The sequence below is a fragment of the Phalacrocorax aristotelis genome, chromosome 1 (genome assembly GCF_949628215.1).
Source record: "Phalacrocorax aristotelis chromosome 1, bGulAri2.1, whole genome shotgun sequence".
NCBI classification, from domain to species: domain Eukaryota; kingdom Metazoa; phylum Chordata; class Aves; order Suliformes; family Phalacrocoracidae; genus Phalacrocorax; species Phalacrocorax aristotelis.
The window spans coordinates 99,602,082-99,621,710 of record NC_134276.1 but is presented as its reverse complement, the minus strand read 5'-3'; the positions used below and the strand labels follow the sequence as shown (position 1 = coordinate 99,621,710).

Here is a 19,629-nt window from a genome sequence, read left to right as displayed (position 1 = left end):
AATGACAAGATACAGTACCAGGGAGAATAAAGGCAGGTTCAGGCCCTCACTTTGGAGTCACTCCACCTGACCAGGTGCAAGTGTCATGTGCCATAACCACACCACCACTACAGGCAATCCAGCTTACCTGAAGCCCACCATGGCACACTTCCCCAAAGAAGCTTGTCCTTAATGTGTGCTTGATTAAAGCTCAAGCTGTGCCTCTTCTAAACACGCTAATGGTGTTTGCTCTAACAGCCGTGCTGGGAGCAGTACGCGTGTTAGTGTAGACGTGTGAGGGTGTACAGACGTGCTTGCCTGCTATCTCAGAGCCGGAGGGATTTTTATTAGATTCAAACAGCAACTGACTCTCCAGGGAAGCTCCTGCTCTTATTTGATAAGGGATGCTCTTTTATCACACATGAAACTGCATGCAGTGATCAGACAGGCAGTGTGCATAACTGCCAGCCAGAGGAAAGCTGGTTTTCTGTAGCATATTACAGCAGTGCATTGCTACTACAGTTGAAGATTGGCCCAAAAACGGCCAGTTATGGAAACCACAGAAGCTGGAACTTCTGCTGATCCACAGAAGAAGTAAGCAATTAATATACTTGCTTGAGAGGTTGGGTTATATATGTTCTTTTCCAGAAGATGAAGCCACTATAGTAAATCAGAGTGGAGAAGACATCTGAGGGATTGGGGCTTGCAAATCTAACAAAGTTGACATTCTTTCTTTCAAAGAACTTAGTTATTCAGTCTTTGACATTACAAAAAACACCACACCTAAACCTAAACATTAGTAATCTAAAGTATAGCTCTTCAATGGAGAATAACTTGGATTTTCCTTCCTTTCAGGAAAAAAAAAAAACCAACCCTCATCTTTTTACTTCCAAGAGTAAACCTTTTTCAAGCTAATTGACATCTCAGAACTTCAAAGCACTCAGTCAATCTTCAAAAATCCTACAAACATGAAAGTGCATGGCTTGGTGACCTCCTTCAATACTGGTCTAATAGGCCATCGAGGAACATTTGGCATGCTGAAGTGTCAAGACCCTCTTTTTTCTCTAGTGAGAAATTATATTATCTCTACAGCTTTTTTTTTTTCATATTTCCTCTATATTCTCATCTATGATCACGTCTGAAGGAGTTATAGCTAACATACACCTAAAACCAGGACTGTTTTTGTCTCTTGTGCCTACAAAGTACAGACAGGTTGAGATTGTGTACGCACGCCAGATTCAACAGAATTAGGTGCATTTTCTGAAAGTTATCTGCCTGTGGCTTAGTCAAAATGACTACTCTAGTGTATCTATAATATAGTACATTATAGCATCTTGTGGTATTTACTGTAACTGTACATACAGTATCTATCTATGGTATCTCGAGAACTGATTGAGGGACTTTTTAATCCATATGTTCTTCAGCTTCAGAGATTTGTAACAGTTGTTGTGTGTATGTCTCCTCTGTTATTGTTTTTTTACCGTTCATCAAAGAATTTTCTTACTTCCCCTTCATTACTCAGCTGTAGCTCATAAACATAATATAGATTTTTGAAATTAGATGTAAATCCTTTTAATCTTTAAGTCCCCTTTTCTCCCTCTACTAAACAATGTTTTTATTAACCATACTAACTTTCAAGTGCTACCACATGCAGTTGAATTCCAATATTAAATTAAAATCAACAAAGCCAACTTTTCCCCTCTCTCCCCACCTCCCCTTCCTCCAAACTAAGGAAGCAGTAGACAAGCCTTTTTCACTCAATGGTAACATCTGGATCACAGAGAAGTGTTTTAGTTCTTACTTTTAACAGTGAGGTACATGGACTTGCTGACGTCTGCTCCCACATCATTGCTGACCTTGCAGAGGTAGTATCCACTGTCTTCTTCCAGCACATGTTTAATCAACAAGGAGCCATTTGTGAGAAGCTGGATACGACCGTTCAATGCAATCGGCTGGAACTGAGGAACCCCGGCACCTAAAGCAGGACCCCCATGGAAATAGGTTAGTTAGGAAGGAAAGCCTCTCAGGTTTTGTTGTTTTTGTTTTGTTTTGTTTTGTGGAAGAACCAGGAAGGGGGAGAGAAAAAATGAAGATTTCCAGACTGCTCATGGGTAAAAAGGCACATTTGTTGTACATTTAGAGGCTGATAAATTATTGACAATTACAGCTGAACAGTCATACAAGTATGCATCCCTAATGCATACACCAAATGAATTTCTTATGACTAAGAGGGATGTCTGTTGTAGTAAACATGGCATACTCAAGGGACCTCTAGCACCTTGTTTATGAAATGCTGGGTAACATGGAAAACCACATCAGTGACTGTGTTGCTTCTTTCCTCCTACATCTGACAGACTGATGACACCTAAAATCTCTGTTCTGCCATGTTTGTAGCCAGTATCTATTTGGACTGTTAAAAAAAACACCATAAACCCACATATAAAGAGAGAAACAAAAAGCTCAGACCACTAATCAGGCATGAGGTGCCATGTTTGGCAGTAATGTAAAAATGGAAGGTCCATAAAAAGACAGGAAGCCAGAAATTTCTGTATCAACTTTAGTTTTAAGAAAGAACCTACTTTTCCTTAGAAATAAGAAACTGGGTGATTTAGGGAATAGGGAACAGGATACTGCCATGCTGTCAGCATGCCGTACTGTCCAGAGGCCCACCACAAGTTCAAGTTCCTCCAGCATTAAGGACTCTCTAAGTGTATATTAAGATATGGTTCCTGTAATAAAGGGTTTTACAACCTACTTTGTCAGCAGGAGACAGGTTTTTTTCAGGGAAATCCTAAGATAGTCTTCTTCAATGGAATTCTCTTATACCACTTTCTGTACACGATGTTAATATCTGTCAGCATTAATTACTATATGCAGTTGGCTGAGTCAGCCCAGGAAGAAATATGATGAATAAATACTATGGGGAATGATTTAGTACAAAATAGCAAGCTATAACAACCTATGAATACAACATCTAGAATATTAAAAAAGATCAGACATGCATACTGAAAATCCTCTGGTCCTAGAAGTGTTTACTTTGGGGATTTACAGTTACACTGAAGGTCTGGTGGCTGATACTGTGAACTTAGAAATGTTAAAGGGATAATGTTTTCACAAAAATCAGTTGCTGCTGTTGATTTTTCATCTATTTTAGTCACAGGCATATCCTACTTCCCCCTTTATGTATTTTTTTCTCTTTAATAAGACATTTTTCCTGTCATTTTGTTGGAAGGCACATTTATGCTTCACCAACTTTATCTGTCTGCAATTGATTGCCCAGTTAGACAGATGCAAGCACTCACTTCTTATATTTCTTCACACAAAAAGTTCGGGAACTATTTGGTGTTCACAGAAGGGAAAGGGCTGATGCTCCTAAGGATAGCTATAACTGGGCAAAATTTTGCATAACAATTTGCAAAGGCTTCTTACTCTTCACACACACTTTTACTGCTATTACAGCCAAAGTCCTTCCTGAGTAGTGACAGCAGCTTATCACACACAACTGCATGGATGAATCTGCAAGAGGACTGCATGCTCATGAATCACAGGATCACAGAACTGTTGAGGTTGGAAGGGACCTCTGGAGGTCCTGTGTTCCAACCCTTTTGCTCAAGCAGGGCCACCTAAAGCTGGTTGTCCAGGACCATGTCCAGACAGTTTTTTAATATCTCCAAGGATGAGGCTTTACAGCCCCTCTGGGCAACCTGTGGCAGTGCTCAGTCACCCTCACAGTAAAATCTCTTTCTTCATCCTCAGACAGCGCTTCCTGTGTTTTAGTGTGTGACCATTGCCTCTTTAAGTTTGAAGGACTTAAATCAGCAGATTCTTGCTAATTATGGGGTGTCTGTATTGATCACTGTCATTATTCTTTAGAGACAGCAAGTCTATTTCCATTACCTGTCTATCCCGACGTACAAAAATATGAACCCTCTTTTTCCGTTTTTCACTGACACAAAAAGCCAATGACACTAACTTGCCTGCAGGTGTACAGATGCCCTTTCTACTCTGTTGTGGTACCTACAGATGAGCTATGACCTGACTGCTTTACTCCTGCTAGCCTCACCTGGAGTAATTTTTTCAGAATTTGGCACAAACCTTGCTCACAAACCAATTATATAATATATTGCTTTAAAGGAAGATGTAGCATATATCCTATTGACCTGTACGGCACCTTAGTTAGACAGGTGAAATTGCAGTCATCCACCAGCAAAATACAGGCTTTTGCAAAAACATTGACCTTTTCACCTGGAGTTATTTTGGACAAAAAGTGAAACTGCAGCTTGATGGCTTTGCCTACATCATATGTCTACTAAAACTTTATTTGACTTAAAAACTTCAGAGCTGTTAATGGAAAACTTTAGGAACAGTCACTTGATGGTAAAGTGTTACTAAAGTCAAAGCACTATCCCTTTCTCCTTCATTAAGATGGACTGCTTACAACTCAGCTAGCTTGGATTGGCCCCCTCCTTCAGCATGTAAACATGAAAAAGTAGGATTACTTCTTCGTGACCTATATTCATAATTAAAAACACATATACCGTTGAGACTAATGGCATTTCTAGCTCTGCACCCTTCTTGCCACAAACCAGAACGTATCAATAAAAGCAAAAATAGTCTTTAATGTGAACATCTCTTCCCCACCCTTCTTCTTCAAATGTAACTTGGACTTTGATCCCAAGGAAACCAAAAATTACATGGAGCATTACACACAGATTTCTTCTCTACAGCAGCTAGTTTTGTTTTTTGAAGAGTTAACTCATGTAGATTGGATACAGAGTTTGGAGAGTTTGTTTTCTTGCTAAAACCAACCAGAAGACAACTGGCCAGAAGATGCAATCTAGCAGGCAGCACATTTTAATTAAAAAGCGGTCAATTTCCTTTGGTTACTGAGGGTCAAGTGGGGCCAGTTTTAATGCTCTGTTACATGAGAAGAAAATGTTAAAGCATTATGTAAAGCACATACTGAATTACTGCTTATGTTAACGCTACCTGACCTTTCTTCTTTGCTGAAAAGATATCATTGGCCATGTTTTCATGGATTTTGAAGGGCGGGGGGGGGGGAATCAGCCAAAGGCTGCTGCTGAACCTCGTTCTAAGGTTGTTTCAACTAAAGCATTATCACTTTTCTCTCAGCCATCCTCTTCATCACTTATCCACTGAGGCCATAGGTACCATGTACACATATTCGGAGCTCCAGGACACCTCTAAGGCAGACCAAAAGTCCATCTAGTGCATCCTTGTGTCTATGACAATGGCCAGCCCTACATGCTTAGGGGATGATAGAAGAACAGTATAAACATGACTGACACTTCCCTTATTGCACCGTGCCAGCCTCTGACAATATGAAGATTAAACCAGTAACTTACAGGTGATTAAGCTGTTATTAAACCAGAATTAATCTGTCCCCAGTGATCACAGGAAGAGTCCTACCTTTTGAGTACTTCCAGACAATGGTAGGAACGGGATAACCCTCTGCAGAACAGTTGAGAATTACAGCTTTTCCATAGATCCCATCCTGGTCACTGGGCTGAACCACAAACCTAGGGGGCACTGTGGGAGGAAGCAAAAGGAGCCATGAGAATTTGTGCAACTTACAAGGTAGCTCAAAATGGCAGATGAGTCAAATATGGAGGCATAACAATTCACAGCAGAAAGCAAAAATTAAAACCAGCTTTTTGACAATCCAGTGACAGTAAAGTTGCTTTTACGTGATTATTTTCTTTCTGTGCACAATCTCCTTGTATTTCTTGCCAGGCACAACAAAAGCACTGGTCTTGATAGGATACAAAAATAAGTTAATAAAAATCTCTCCAAAGGAGATGTTATAAAATAGAGTAAAAGATGAATCAAACTGTCATGGTCAGAAAATAAATACTTTCTAACAAAAGGAGAGGTTTGACAGGTGTCTGAAAACAACTGAAGTTTTCTGGTTTGGTTTGTTTTGTTTTGCTTTAATAACAGTGAACTGGTAAGCTTTAAAAAAAGAATTATGTAGCGTAAATAACCTTAAAAAATAACAGTGTTTAATAGCAATCACATGACTTCATATTAAAATGAGGGTGTTTGAACCATAAATTCTCATAGGACTTTTCTTTCCAAACAACCATAGAAAGTTTCAACACAATTTGCTTGCACTGAATTGAAGAAAAGTCTTACTGGAATAGAAGTATTTGCATCAGTGTATACATATTATTAGACTTATTTTAAGGAAGCCTAAAATGACTGCAATGAGTCTTCCAGACATAGGAAAGTAGATATCTTTTTATACACAAATAAAATAAGAGATGCTTATCTCAAGGAAAAGCTCTAAATTTTCCAAATACAGACACACAGTGAAGAAAACTTTTGACAATGCTAGACCTACAGTTTACCAAGAAGGCCTGATACTGAATGTCATTATCTCAATGAACCCTGCAGATTTGAAAGAGTTTGAAAGAAAAGCTGAAAACTGAAGAACAGAAAAGAGCCACAGAAGTTACTGAAAACGAAAGGTTCTTAATGGTAGTAATAAAGTTACAGTTAAGGTCACGATCTTCGTTGACCTTCTTGGTTCAGAGCATGAAGAGGTAAGTACCTGAGAAAAGAAGTAAATTATTTGTGCCTTTATCCCCCATATTATTCTTTTTGTCTTTTCTTACCGTGCTACAGAAAAAATCTAGTAAGGTGACTGAGTCTGTAACAGATTTTTTTTTTCCTCTCAAACTGAGTACAGCAATACACTGAGATCTAATGCAGTAAAGAAATCCTAATAGTTGCTTGCTTTCCTTGCCCCACTGCAGTGTATGCATATGGGGACACACACACAATCTCAAGGGTTTACAACTCCACAGGTCCAGACAGTGCGTAGTTTGTCTGAAATTTGGGGGAGGCAAAAGAGAGGGCCCAGCCAACCCCCCTTGCTCTGACCCAGTCCGTCTTCCCAAGCCCCCACTGCCTGCCTCTCCAGAAATACCAGAAATTAAGACGGGAAGTATGGAAGAGGGCTGTAGCATAAGGAAGTGTAAGGCAGCACAGAAGAGGATCATCAGTGCAATGGCTATATACCCAGGGACCTGAAAATCTCATAATCGCCATGAATACAATACCACTTATACATCAGAAAAACTACCACAGAAGCACAGTGGTAGCACCAATCATACATTACTTTAAAGTTTTTTCAGCATATACACTCTCATAATTTATACAAATAGCAATTCCCATTATATCAGAGAGTCCCAAGTTTTCCTTAATGAGAAACTTGAGCTGCCAGTGTTGGTATGGACAAAACTGCTGGAAGTTGGAGGTATCTAGAGATATTCTCTCCAGGTGCAGAGAATCCACACCTCACAATGGCTTGAGCCTTCCTCCCTGTGCCTCCATAATCCAGACTCCCCTCCAGATCCTACGTCTACAATACAAAGCTGTTTATTGCCTAAATATGTACAAAGCAGCTGTTCTGTTCTGTTTGGAACATGGCTAGAAGAAATGGAAGGAACTAACAGCAATGGAGGCAAGAGACACCTTTGTACCAGGAGATGTATTTACTGCTGTCAAATGTTTCAGCTTTCCAAATGGCTGCCACACTGACAAACAAATCATATGTTATGGTAATTCATGATAGGTAACCACCAAACACGAAATCCCAGCAACAGCAGCCCTGGGCAATCACCCACCCTGTTCTAATTATCTACTCCGAAAAGACATTTCCTTCAGTTGCCACTTTCTCACTGTTCTGAGTTCATTTCATCACCAAACACAACGGGATTCCCAAGTACTTATTTTCCAAAGCAGGTGAAAAGTACAATAAGTTGCACAGATACATGTGATTTTATACAACTCAGCACGGTGGCATCTGTTTGTTTCACCTCAGTAACTGTAAGTAAATTTGTATTCACAACTTCTGAAAAATTGATTACAAGCTGCTTATCCATACAGAGAGTAGACCAAAAAAAAACCAAAACAAAACTAAAAAACAACCCCAAAACCTCAGACATTTCCATTGTATCAGTCTTACAGGTGAATGATTATAAATGAGGCAATGGAGTGACTGATAATTACTGGACTCCTCTACCACTAAAAAGTGTAAAGAGTATAGTATCTTTTAAAATCTCTTACAATACAAACTTTTTGTAACTTCTCTGTTTTATTTCCCTTTTCTTTGAAAAACATTTTCTTTATATTCTTCATTTGCTACAGATGACACTGGCAAGAAGTGCTAATTTTTCAGGAAATAATTTATTATCTTAAATGGGCAGGCAAATGCAGAAAGTTCTGGAAAAGTTAAGCAAGATTGCCTAGTATGGAATAAAGGCAGCCTTTAAAATGTTATTTGCATTAAAGTTATCTGTTAAAATAAAATTTTTGTCTAATCTCTTTGGGCATATATAGAGAAAAATGGACATATGTCAAGTGTAAATGGTGTTTGAGCATTTCTATGGAAATGCATCTTTCCACATCTTTAATGAACTTGTGTAGATATTCTTGATGTGTTGTGCCTTTAATGCTGACAAGCTCTGGACAGGTCTTTTTATTGCATCGATTTCACTGTATTTTGTGTATAAATAGAAAACCAAGTGTTTGGTCGATATTCTCTGTATTGTCAGTTTTAATCACTACTTTTAATACAGAATGATACAAGAATGGTAACTGTGGAAATTAAATTTTGCCCTATAAGCTCCAGAACCAGGTGTATGATTAGCTTCATACTGTTTGCTTGTACTGCTCCATAAACAAAACGTTTCAACCTTACTTGGCAAAAACTCTGCCCACACCCAGTAACAGAAACAATTTCTATATTCAGTAACACTTTGGGCCTTCCTTTAGGACTGCTTATAGAAATGCCAACTGCTGCTTTGATTTTGAAGACATGAACCCTTATCACTGAGTCTTAAGATCGCCAATAGAAATCAGAAAAGATGCTACAGCAAAACAAAATTACTTATTCAATGAATTTTCAATTGTTTCTGTGTTGCTGTCTAGGTAAAACCGCAGGATTTTTCTTCTCATCAAAATGATTAAGAAGTAAACAGATAAGACCTTTACATTTTTATTCCTCATTGATAGTTTGCTTCTAAATCTTATTTCAAATTAATAACTTGTTCCGTGCTATGTGCTGCCATATTTTGAAAGAAAATGCAGTTAACTACTTGATCTACATTTTGATACTTGTCTTTAGATTACAAAACTATGTTCACTGTTTCATTATCTTTCAGGAATTTATTAGTCTTTAACAAAAATTTGCTTAGTAAGATTGTAACCAAGTTAATTTTTCTGATATGCTTAAGTAGAGTTAATGGAGAAAATAAAGCAGTCAGTTCTCTTTTCTCTTTAGTTTTAAAGGTGTGGGCCTCCTCTGCCTCTTTAGAAGTGAAACACTGTGAAATAGCTCACAAATATGACTGAACAGTTCTACTTTTATCATCACCCTTGTTTCAGCAGTGCAGTCCCCTGAGCCCACTAAGGAGGGCATTTAAAATTGCTTTAACAGTGAGTTTCTGTTAGGCTCTCTCATTTAATGCAGCCCACGGATTTGTGATGAGAAATGAGATGTTGAATAGTTTAGTGTAAAAGCAATAAGTTGACAGATGCAAGCTATTTAATGGCTGAACTCAGAGGACCTAAAAAAGGTGTTTTCAGTCAATATTATGACTAGCAGTCTCAGGCTCTCACAAAGGGAAAACAAAGGATGAAAGCAATCAGAGTAGGATGTTGAAGAGAACATGAATGTCATCGTGGCATTTTAAGGGAAGGAAAATGTTTTTATGATCTCCTTGTGTGCAACAATCCTGGTAAGATGATAAAATATGGGTTGGTACCCTAAGAAGATACTGCTTACCAGTGTCATCCCTGCTCACAGTGATGGACTTCACAAGCTACTAACCAAAATCGGTTTATGAGTGCATACTAACGTTCCCTGATTTAATTTTGCTTTATGTAAATCCTTTCTGACTGTGCTTTATGCCAGGGATGAGGTGACAAACTCGCACACTCCTTCCTAGACTTCAAATCTATGCACATGCTTCTGGCTCCCAAGTACAGCAATTAGTACCTCACACTGGAGAGCAATTCTAAAAGCTTCTAACATGAGCCTCTCTGGTGGGCTACTGGAGTGAGTTAAGAAATAATCTATGACATTGGCTCAGAATACAATGTTTCATTTTTACACGGAATATTTGTACTTTACATTTAGATCATACTGTCAAAATGATAGAAGAAATTTAATCAGCCAAAGCAACCATTGATGTATTAATGAATGAGATCATTAAACACTGTACTTTAGCAAAGATGAAGAGTTATTAAATTTGGTCATTGGACCTAAGGGGTCGATTTAGCTGGTTTAGTGAAACCATTTGCTATGCAGTTCAAGCAAAAAGATGTACTTTTGCAAAATGAGACAGTGCCTAGTGGTTTGTGTTGATCAGGTTTGTCTAATGAAAACGTTAAATAGGAAGTGAATCATTCAAGAGTAATCTTCAAAGCCACAGTGTAAACACCAGCAAAGAAAGTAAATGAGTTTTGACACCAGCTGCGACCACAAATCTTCTCCCCCTGCTTTTCTATCACAAAACGCATTTGCTGCATCACACCAGCACCACCACTAAACATCAGAAAGCAGACAGATACTCATTTCCTATCTGGAAGATTCAAGGCTCAGGGACTCCTCATTGGGCGCCTTACTATCTAATGATATCTGACGTTCCTGGCAAGTGCAAAATGAAAACACATTTACACTTAAGGCACTAAATGCATTAAGGAAGTTTATTAGGTATTTAAAGACCTTATCTCAGTTTTAACTTATGATATGTCCACTAACAGGAACTTAAAAATAATTTACCCATTTTTGGGGGGATTTGATAGTTTATGTACCCACTACTATCTTTGAACTCTCTTTCCTGGTAGTATCTAAAAAAAATTGAACTCATAAAACATTTATGAGCTTTTTCTTTTTGGTTACCAATTAAAATCTTTTTCACTGCTTCTTATTTCAAAATTAGTTCATTCCCATTTTAGGAAACCCTACAAGAATGAACAACACATGATAAAGTATATATAGGTTTTTACTCACTCTGTAGAAGACAGCCCTAATGAGTAAAGCCTTAATTAATTCTGCACTATGATATAAGTAGTTGACAGAAGATATTTTCCTAATTTCTGTGGATGGCTTTCATGACAGGATCCTATTCTTTCCTTTTTCTTAATAGCATGCCTAGCAAACTGAGAGTGCGACAAGAAATAAAATAATTGAAGTAATAATGCTTTATGAGTTTCTGAGAAACCCTTCTAGCCTGCAAACATTTTATGCATTTCCAGAGGAACTGCTGGCCAGGATCTGGCAGAGTCCAAGATTTTAAGAAGGTAACTGCTGTTCTCACTCACCTGGACTTCCCACACACAGTCCCTAGAAGCAGTGAAGGTGGTAGGCTTCCTCTAGTGGGTAATTAATGAGCTTTTAAAAGACATTCCATAAACATTAAGACTAATCAAGCTTGCTTTTCTGTGGATTTGTATCTCATGGGTGAGTACAGCCTCCAGTTGGAACATTTCTTGTGTTTGCAGATGGGCTCGCCTGAGTAGATTCTCTGGTGTCTAGCATTACATTCAGTAAAGGTGCTTCTAATCCATCACCTCTTTTTATTAAGTTTTTAGGCTTTCAGCTCCACTGGAGACATTCTCTCCACTTCCAATTTGTCTAAAATTGACTAATAAATTGTTGAGAGGGGTACTGACAGATCAATGTTTAGAGCGTCTCTCTTCTAGGTCCTCACCAAGAAATCCATGGCAGAGAGAACTAGGATTGCCCTAAGATCTTCTTACCCAGGGCTGCAGAGCTGCTCAAAAGCTTTCTCCTGTCACTTTCTCTCTGCAGGTGCCTTCCATCTCCTACGTGATGGTCTGCAAGGAAGCTCTATGGAAGCCAGTCATCTTCCTCTGATATTTAAGGCAGGGAAAATCCAGCCTTGCTGGCCAGGTATTTTTACGAGTCCTTGTTGCCACCTGGTTGCTTTTGTAGAGCACAAAATAATGGGAACAGTAATGAGGATTTACCATAAGGTGCCCACAGATTTTAAGAGACTAGTGCTTGTTTTTCTTTTGTCATTTAATACTCCTGCCAAAATGGCAGTGCAGCTTAGATATGAAAACCTCTTTTTGTAGGAAGAATATAGGAAATTTATTTAATAAACTTAAAACTTAACATAAAAAATATGAATGCTAAAAAACACCAGATACGTGTGATTTGACAGAGAAAATATTGAGGAAATAAAATGTCAGGTTGTAAAGCCAAAGAACTTACGTGGCTGTATGGATTCTGCAAAAGTTTGTGTACTCACTATTAATTCAAATTTAGCACCAAGCTGTTGGTCTGTGTTTCTTCATTCATCTTAGGAATGGACTGGATTTAGATGCTACTTCTAAGTCTACCCATGTACTGTAAAATGATATGGACTGCCACTTATTTTGGAAACATGATAACATTCATTGTTTTTAGGTCTACTTTTAAAACTAGTACAATATGGTATAGATAATGAAAAAGGAACTTTGTGGGGAACAGCCATATTTCCCTTTCTTTTCCTCTCGCATTCACTGTCTACTGTCATATCAAAACGCACATACTTCACATAAATGAGGTATTCCCAGAACACATCCCCTGACATTTAGGAAAGCCACCATTTAAGTTTAAAGCACGCTGATGAGAAACCATCGGACAATGTGGGTTAGAAACAAGAGAAGTTTAAACACCATTTCTTCTCCCTTTATTTGGAGAAAAAACTGCTTAGCTGATTTAGAAAAATATTATATTTCAGTTCTATGGCACCTATGAACAAAAAGATGAGGAGGGATCAGAAAGCCCGAAAAAGAAACAGAGAGCACGAAAGCAAGTTTTTACTTATATGTGTATAGGTCAGGTTGGACGCAGATGAGTACTGACCAACAGTGATCTGACGGCTGTCCGCCTTCTGACCTATGGGAAATGAGACAGCTGAAGCAGTTCAATGTCCCTCTTTCAAGGGAAAGAGGTCAGTCCAGGGTTTTTGCAGATAATTCAGGTCAAACATCATATATTTTCCCCTTTCCCTCTGAGTGAGAACTGTTATCCCAGATGCATATGGAAAACTAATGAAGACATTACTGTTTAAATTGATGTAGAGAAAAGGGGAGAGGAGAGAGGCTTAAAGGAGTCTGCTGCAGAGCACTAGCTGGACAGAAACATAAGGAAGAGGGAAAGAATGAAGTAGCCCTCATAACCTCCTACAAAGTTGCAGGACTAGGACTCCAGAGGCTGCAAGCCTCTGAGCAAAACAGAGTGAAAAGCTACCCTCTACCATACTAATGGGTTTATGAGGATGTACTTCAGGTACATGCACCCAACATCTGTCATCTCACCACTGGGGCAGAGCCCTCATCAGGAAGTGCAATTGGTGCAGCAGCACACAAGGGGAAAATGGGTGTGTTGCTGTCAGCAGCGTGAAAGAGGTGTGAGAACAGGCTCCTCAGAACTGCTGGACAAGGAGGGAAAAAGAATTCATGCCAAATAAGGCAGCAAGAGGCAGATGTGTCCAGGGGACAGAGGTCAGGCCAGCCAAGGGCTTGCCAGAAGATGGATTGCCCACGGCTAGCAGGAGGCAGGGTTGCTGCAGTCCACACAAGGCAGGGACAGCAGGGATGCCATGAGGGGAAGGCCGGGCTTGCCCCAATCAGTGAGGAGCAGAAATCCTTACACAAGGGCTCTCTTGAGCTCTTACAGACTCATGGATCTCAGTGCTGAAAAAAGGATAGACAGTGTTTCTAGAAAGACAGTTTTAAATGGTACTACCTATGTGAACTTTTCTTTTTCTCTTTTTTTCTGGAGATCCACCCCTGTTTGATGAAATGCCTATAGGAGCCTGTACAGAGTTGCTAAAATGACTCATTTCCATCAATGCAAGCACGGAGTATAGCTGCAAATCAGGTACAACCTCAGCTGTTATTAGATACAACATTTCTGTGTAAGGCAGACATAGCCAGTGGACTGTCTGTTGTGTTAGGAGGTTGTCAATTTTCCCTTCTCCAGGAAAAGAGAAGGTGAGAAAAATCTTTTACTATTAGAATGATGGATAGGGTTAAAAGCTAACAGAACAGCTTAGGAAAAGAATAATTAAATGCATGTAGTTAATTAAACCACTTAATTTAAGAATTACTGGATAGATGGGGAAAGTAATAGACTTCCGTACTGAATAGTACAAGATTAAAAGCAGTGATTCTTTTTTTTTTAACTATTAAAGTAATATTCATACCAAAACTACTGAAAAAGCAATGGACCTATTTGCTGCTGTGTTTTGGTAATACCAGCATTAAAAAAAAATAAGCAGACACATTCTATAAGTAGAAAACTAAGGAATAATCCATTAAGTGGGAAGATTTGACTTAAAAGGGAGAGCTGTTGAAGAAAGTTTTGCTTCAAGTGAGTTTCTGAGGGAGAAAAAAAAAAGCCTGGAAAAGATGGCAAAAAGCCCTGGGTCTTTTTAAAGATTTGTCTTGGTAAACTTCTGGAAGGGGATATAAGATGTAGGGATCTGCAATAGGCAGAAATAACCAGGCTCACTTGCAGTATTACAGTATGTGCTCTCTTTCTCCAAGGGGTCTAATGGCTTGATAGCAAGAGGGAGATGGTGGAGAGGGAAGACTGTAACAGTCTTATTTTTTAAAAAATGAAAATGTAAAATACTTTGAAAATCTTTCAGAAAGAAAAGGAAGCAATTTAGTTTTGTTGAAGTTTTGCTCAGTAAGTTTGAAAATGTTTTATAAGGTATAATCTCAAGGAAACTTGGTTAAGGTGTGACTTGAAAGGTAAAAGCTATTGAAGGAAAGGTATCTCTTGAAAAGATCTTTTCCACATAAAACATTTCCTTACTGGAAATATTTTCACCTCTACTTCAAGGCAAAATGTTGTGAAGTCAGCCTGAGCAAATGAATCATGCTAATTTCATAATAAACACAAATAAGAAAAAGAACAACAACATAGTACCAAGGGAGAGGCTTTTCCCTGTGAAGTCAACACCAATGCTTTGCTTTTACTAACATAATGTTATATGAGAGGGTGATCTAAATCAAAAAAGGAGATAATCAGACTAAAACAATAACAGAGAAGAATCTGTTGGCATTGCAAAGGCTTGGTCCCAATGAATGGGCTTGTGCCTCACCAAATTTTCCAGGAAGTCAGTCCTGTAGCTCCCCCATCCACCCTCCGCACTCCAGTGTTGTTGATTAGTTCTGAGACTTTTAGATAGAAGAAGTCGTATTAGTTTCTCTGCTTCATTGCTCTGTGTGCTCTCTGTTATGAAGAGAGGGATTACCATATTTTCCTCTTTTTTATGCTTCCCATCAAACAGATGTCATTACAAAATACTGATAAATTCCACTTAACTGGTGCCCTTCAAACTAATTACATCTACTTACCTCTCACGATTAATTGGCTTTGGTGCTCCACAGCTGCCGCATCATTTCTAGCTATACAGGTATAATTCCCATTGTGCATCAGTGAAAGATTAGAAATCCTTAAGGAGCTGGTGAAGTCGATGTTGTCAATTGTTACCCCAAGGCTGGCTGGGATTGGCCTGCCATCCTTCTGCCAGGTGATTGTGATGGGCAAATCCCCGGAGACCACCACGCAGGGAATGAAGACCCGCTGCCCGATGGAGAACCGCGGGAACTCAAAAGGCTGAATAAAAGGTGGAACTGAAACAAAAGAGGAAAGAGGAGCTATTGCAGTTACGGTTTCATTTCTGAAAATAACAATGGAACAGATGTGCAGTGCTGAATATATAAAATTAACACCTTCAACAGTCACAGAACATTGTTTAGCTAAAAATAAATCACACTGTTTGCAAATACTTTTTTTTCTTGACTGCCCAATGCATAAGCAGAGATCACAAGCAGTGAAACCCATGGCTTCTAGAGAAACCAGGCACCACTGGCACATTCCTGCAAGAGAATTAAGTGCCTCTTCAAGAAATCACACTTGTACCTCACCAGGACTTTCAGCAGTGGGATTGACTGGACGGTCCAGGAAGAGCTCAGCAGCTTTCAGGATCTGGTGCGAAAGCTTTTCTTAGGGTCACAGTAAACCTGGAAGAGGTCCCAGTTTTGCCTCTGGGATGTGGTGAATGGGGGTGTAAGCTTCTCTAACTGATCCTGGCACTTATTTCTTAGTGTTTCAAGTCACAGTTCTCAATAAGACTGGGTAGAGGTATGAAGTGGAAGGCATATACAGTACTTGCAGGACTGCAAACTAAATTAAAGCTGATTTCTAAACAGAGGGCCAATACAAGGTGAAAACTTTCAAGCTGGTGTTGAATTCCTGCTTACCATATTTTGCTTGGCAAATCTTTCTTCCTTTCTTTCTTTTTTTTTTTTTTTTGGAAAGAAATGCCTGTATTTTCTATCATAGAGAAGAATTCAGCTTCTTAGAAAATATTTTGTTTTCAGGTATTTTTCATTAAAAGAAAAAAGGAAACAGTGGGTTGGATTCAATAAGCAAAGCAGGACTTAATGGGGATGCCTCACTTTCTCTGGGTTGTCTTCAGAACATTTACTAACAATTTGGTAAATTGAGAATCAAATACCTACCCAGATGAAGGAACGGAAATCCTCTCCCTTTCTCAGGGGAGCACTTTAACATCCAGGGCATTGATCTAAGATAGATTTCTATCAATCACTCCTGAAAAGACTATAAAACAAATTTTGCAAACAGTACTCAAATCCTCATTTATCAAAAGAATAGGTTCCTAGAGCTTATGTATCTTAGGTACAGGAGTGCATTTTCCTACTCTTGCCTGAGAGTTTACTTATATATACTCTGTAGTAGATTTAAACGTCTTTAATGGGAAAGATTGAAAGAAACCCACAGCAGAACATTTATACTGCTGTATATTAGCTAGCTTCAGAAGAAAATGGAGCTGGTGGCTTTATCTAAACGTGTTTCTTTTGTCCTTTCTCCCTTTAGCAAATCCAAGGCTGTGTTTTCCCCAGAACTGAAGCAGAAAAGAAGCAGAAAAACTCTTCAAAGTGGTTGCAATGCACATTGACTTCCCCAGCAGCATTTTTGCCAGTGTCCTTTTTCTGGGTTGCAGGGGTAGGTATTTGTGACCATTACTATGGTAGTTCAATGCATTTCTTTTGATCATTGCATATGTTGGCTGTTCTTTCATAAGGACTAAGAAAGTTTATCATTGAGGAAGGGATACCAAACCCCACAAAGGGTAAAGGTGTTGTTCAAAGGCACGTTCAAATGCTCGTGTGTGTGCACATCACAGTGCACAAATCAGGTACTAGCTCCACTGTTTCTGGACTAGTCATGACGCCGTTTGATGAGGAGAAGTTATGACCATGTGCAGCTGCCACAGAGAGGTGCACCATCAGGTGCTGGGTACCACAGCTCATCTTTACAGGCTTTCCCGGACTTCTTCCGAGAGCAGCTTGCTGTCTGCAGTTGTGAGAAGTGCTGCTGCGATAAATTTTTCTCACATGCTGTAATGCCTTTTTCTGACTGTTGTATCTCAAATTGCTAAAACCTGTCCTGTTGCGTTTTGGAAATCTGGTAGATCAGGCATACAGAAAAAAGAAACTCGGTATAAATTACTGTGTTTATTTGAATTTGAGCACTGAAAATTAACTGCTTTTTCACTTGGGGACCTAGTGTCACAAAGTGAAGCAAAATGTCTGCCTGCCTCTTCTAATTACCTTAGCACAGCTAACGTGTTCACATGAGATATTTTTGATTCTTTGTGCATCAACAGAAAAAGGCCAAATTTCTCTTAGCATTTATTGACAAGCAGTTTATAATATAAGTGGGAATGGGAGATTTTTAGAATGAGACTGTCAAAAGGTTTTGACATAACCTTTCCCCTTGATGAGTGCAAATATCTCCTAAATGCCAAGTACCCCCCTTACTCTGCTGGTTAGCACATTTCTGCCCAAACCCTTCTCCTAGTCTCAGCCATCATTACTGAAAGATATGTTAAAATTCACAACAGGGTGGCATATTGCTTCTGTATTTTCTGCTGAGTGTGTAACAAATTTGAACTAATCTTTCACAGACAAATGATATCAAAAGTCAGACAACATATTGCTCAAGGATTGTTATGTGCATCTTTACTTTCCATCTCCCTGATGAAGAAAAGAGGGAGCAAGATCATTAGGTCACACTGAAGTATTTTTCAGAAAATATTGATCTGCAAGGCTGCATTTACCAACTCTAAAATTTAAGTAGCAGCCTGCAGAGCATTTCAGAAATTGGCTAAAATATTTATAGACAGCACATTTTCCCTCTACTCAGGTTTTTAAGATACAGAGGAAACCAACATTTATTTCTGCTTCATAAAATGAAATATATATTCAACCTGCAGCAGCTTGCCGTCCTGACAAGGAACTTATTTTAAATTCCAGTGTATAATTTAAAATCAGTACTTAAAAAAAGTAAATAGTCTAGTGATAACTTTGAAGTATTGAAGAATGTTTTTCAGCTACAGTATTTACTAGTTTGGACTGATAAAAGCAGTTCCTGGTGACCTAACATAACATGAATTTTTGTCCTGCTAGTTTGAAGAAGGAAACAATCACAAAAAAAAATCACTTATTAGAAACATAGAATAAATCATACCTCAAGTCAGGCAAATAATTTCTGAAATACAAAAGTTACCATATATAAAGATATATATATGTGTGTGTGTATGTGTGTGTGTATATATATCTACATCTATCCCTGCAATAAAAAGTTGACATATATCCCTGACAGAGGAAAATATCAAGTTTGATTAACCAGCAGGTGGGTTGTGTTTTTTTTTTAAACTACAGCTGTATCATTGCCAACCAGCACTAAAAAAATAAGAAGGATGTACACTACTTTATCTCTGAGACAGAAAAGTTACAGTAGGCCAGATGTATTTAAAATGTGTTTAAAATACATCAGGGTGTGGTGAAGTATTTTCCTTCCCTGTATGTAGCTTTAGTTTGACCATACTTCAGAGCTTGTTTGATTTTTTGTTAAATTATGCTGTTTTATATATAAGATGTTGCATGTTAACTATATATAGCGAGGGCTGCATGTGTATGTGTGCATGTGTACATTGAAGGCATGTTTCTTCCTCTGCCTGCAACAGGCAAAAGAGTGAAAATCTCCGCTTCATGCAATGAAGGACAATGTCTTGGGAATGCTTTATTGATAAGTGCTTGAATTAAGTGTCTGTTTAAGAAGAGGAGCATGGGCCAGCCTCATTAGTGCTAATGCAGGAAGATTTAAATTATGGTTTTTTGCCCTAGCAAGATCTTCTGTACCTCTGGGACATTACTGTAAAGGAGGGCAAGGACCGCTTCCCTGCTGCTTTCCATTAGCAGAGGAACATCCTTAATTTCTTGCCTTCTATTCTATGGGAGTTAGTTTGGAAGAAACTGCTGAGATGATTCACTAAAACAGAGTGTCCTGCAGATAGCCTGTCTCCTGCAGCAGCCTTGTGAACATGGTGTTCCTCTCCTGTGGTCCTGCATAGTAAAATGAGTCTTCCTCTGCTTTATCATTGGAAACTGTTCCCTGATGGGTTATCTTCCAATAGCACTGTTGCAGGAGCTGTGCCTACAATGTAAAATACCTTTGGCAAGAAATACTCACAACACAGGTCCATTGGCTGATGCAAAGTA

General features: G+C 38.8%; 1 protein-coding gene across 3 annotated transcripts in view; it reads right to left on the bottom strand.

The window, feature by feature from the left end:
- DSCAM (DS cell adhesion molecule) overlaps nucleotides 1–19,629 on the bottom strand; it is a 400,878-nt gene that overhangs the window by 143,473 nt on the left and 237,776 nt on the right. For all 3 annotated transcript variants that reach the window (XM_075099616.1, XM_075099606.1, XM_075099598.1), the window contains 3 exons: nucleotides 15,394–15,672; nucleotides 5,410–5,529; nucleotides 1,781–1,954 (listed from right to left, as the gene is read on the bottom strand). In XM_075099616.1, the coding sequence (XP_074955717.1) occupies nucleotides 1,781–1,954; nucleotides 5,410–5,529; nucleotides 15,394–15,672 (573 nt within the window). The remainder of the gene's footprint in view (nucleotides 1–1,780; nucleotides 1,955–5,409; nucleotides 5,530–15,393; nucleotides 15,673–19,629) is intronic.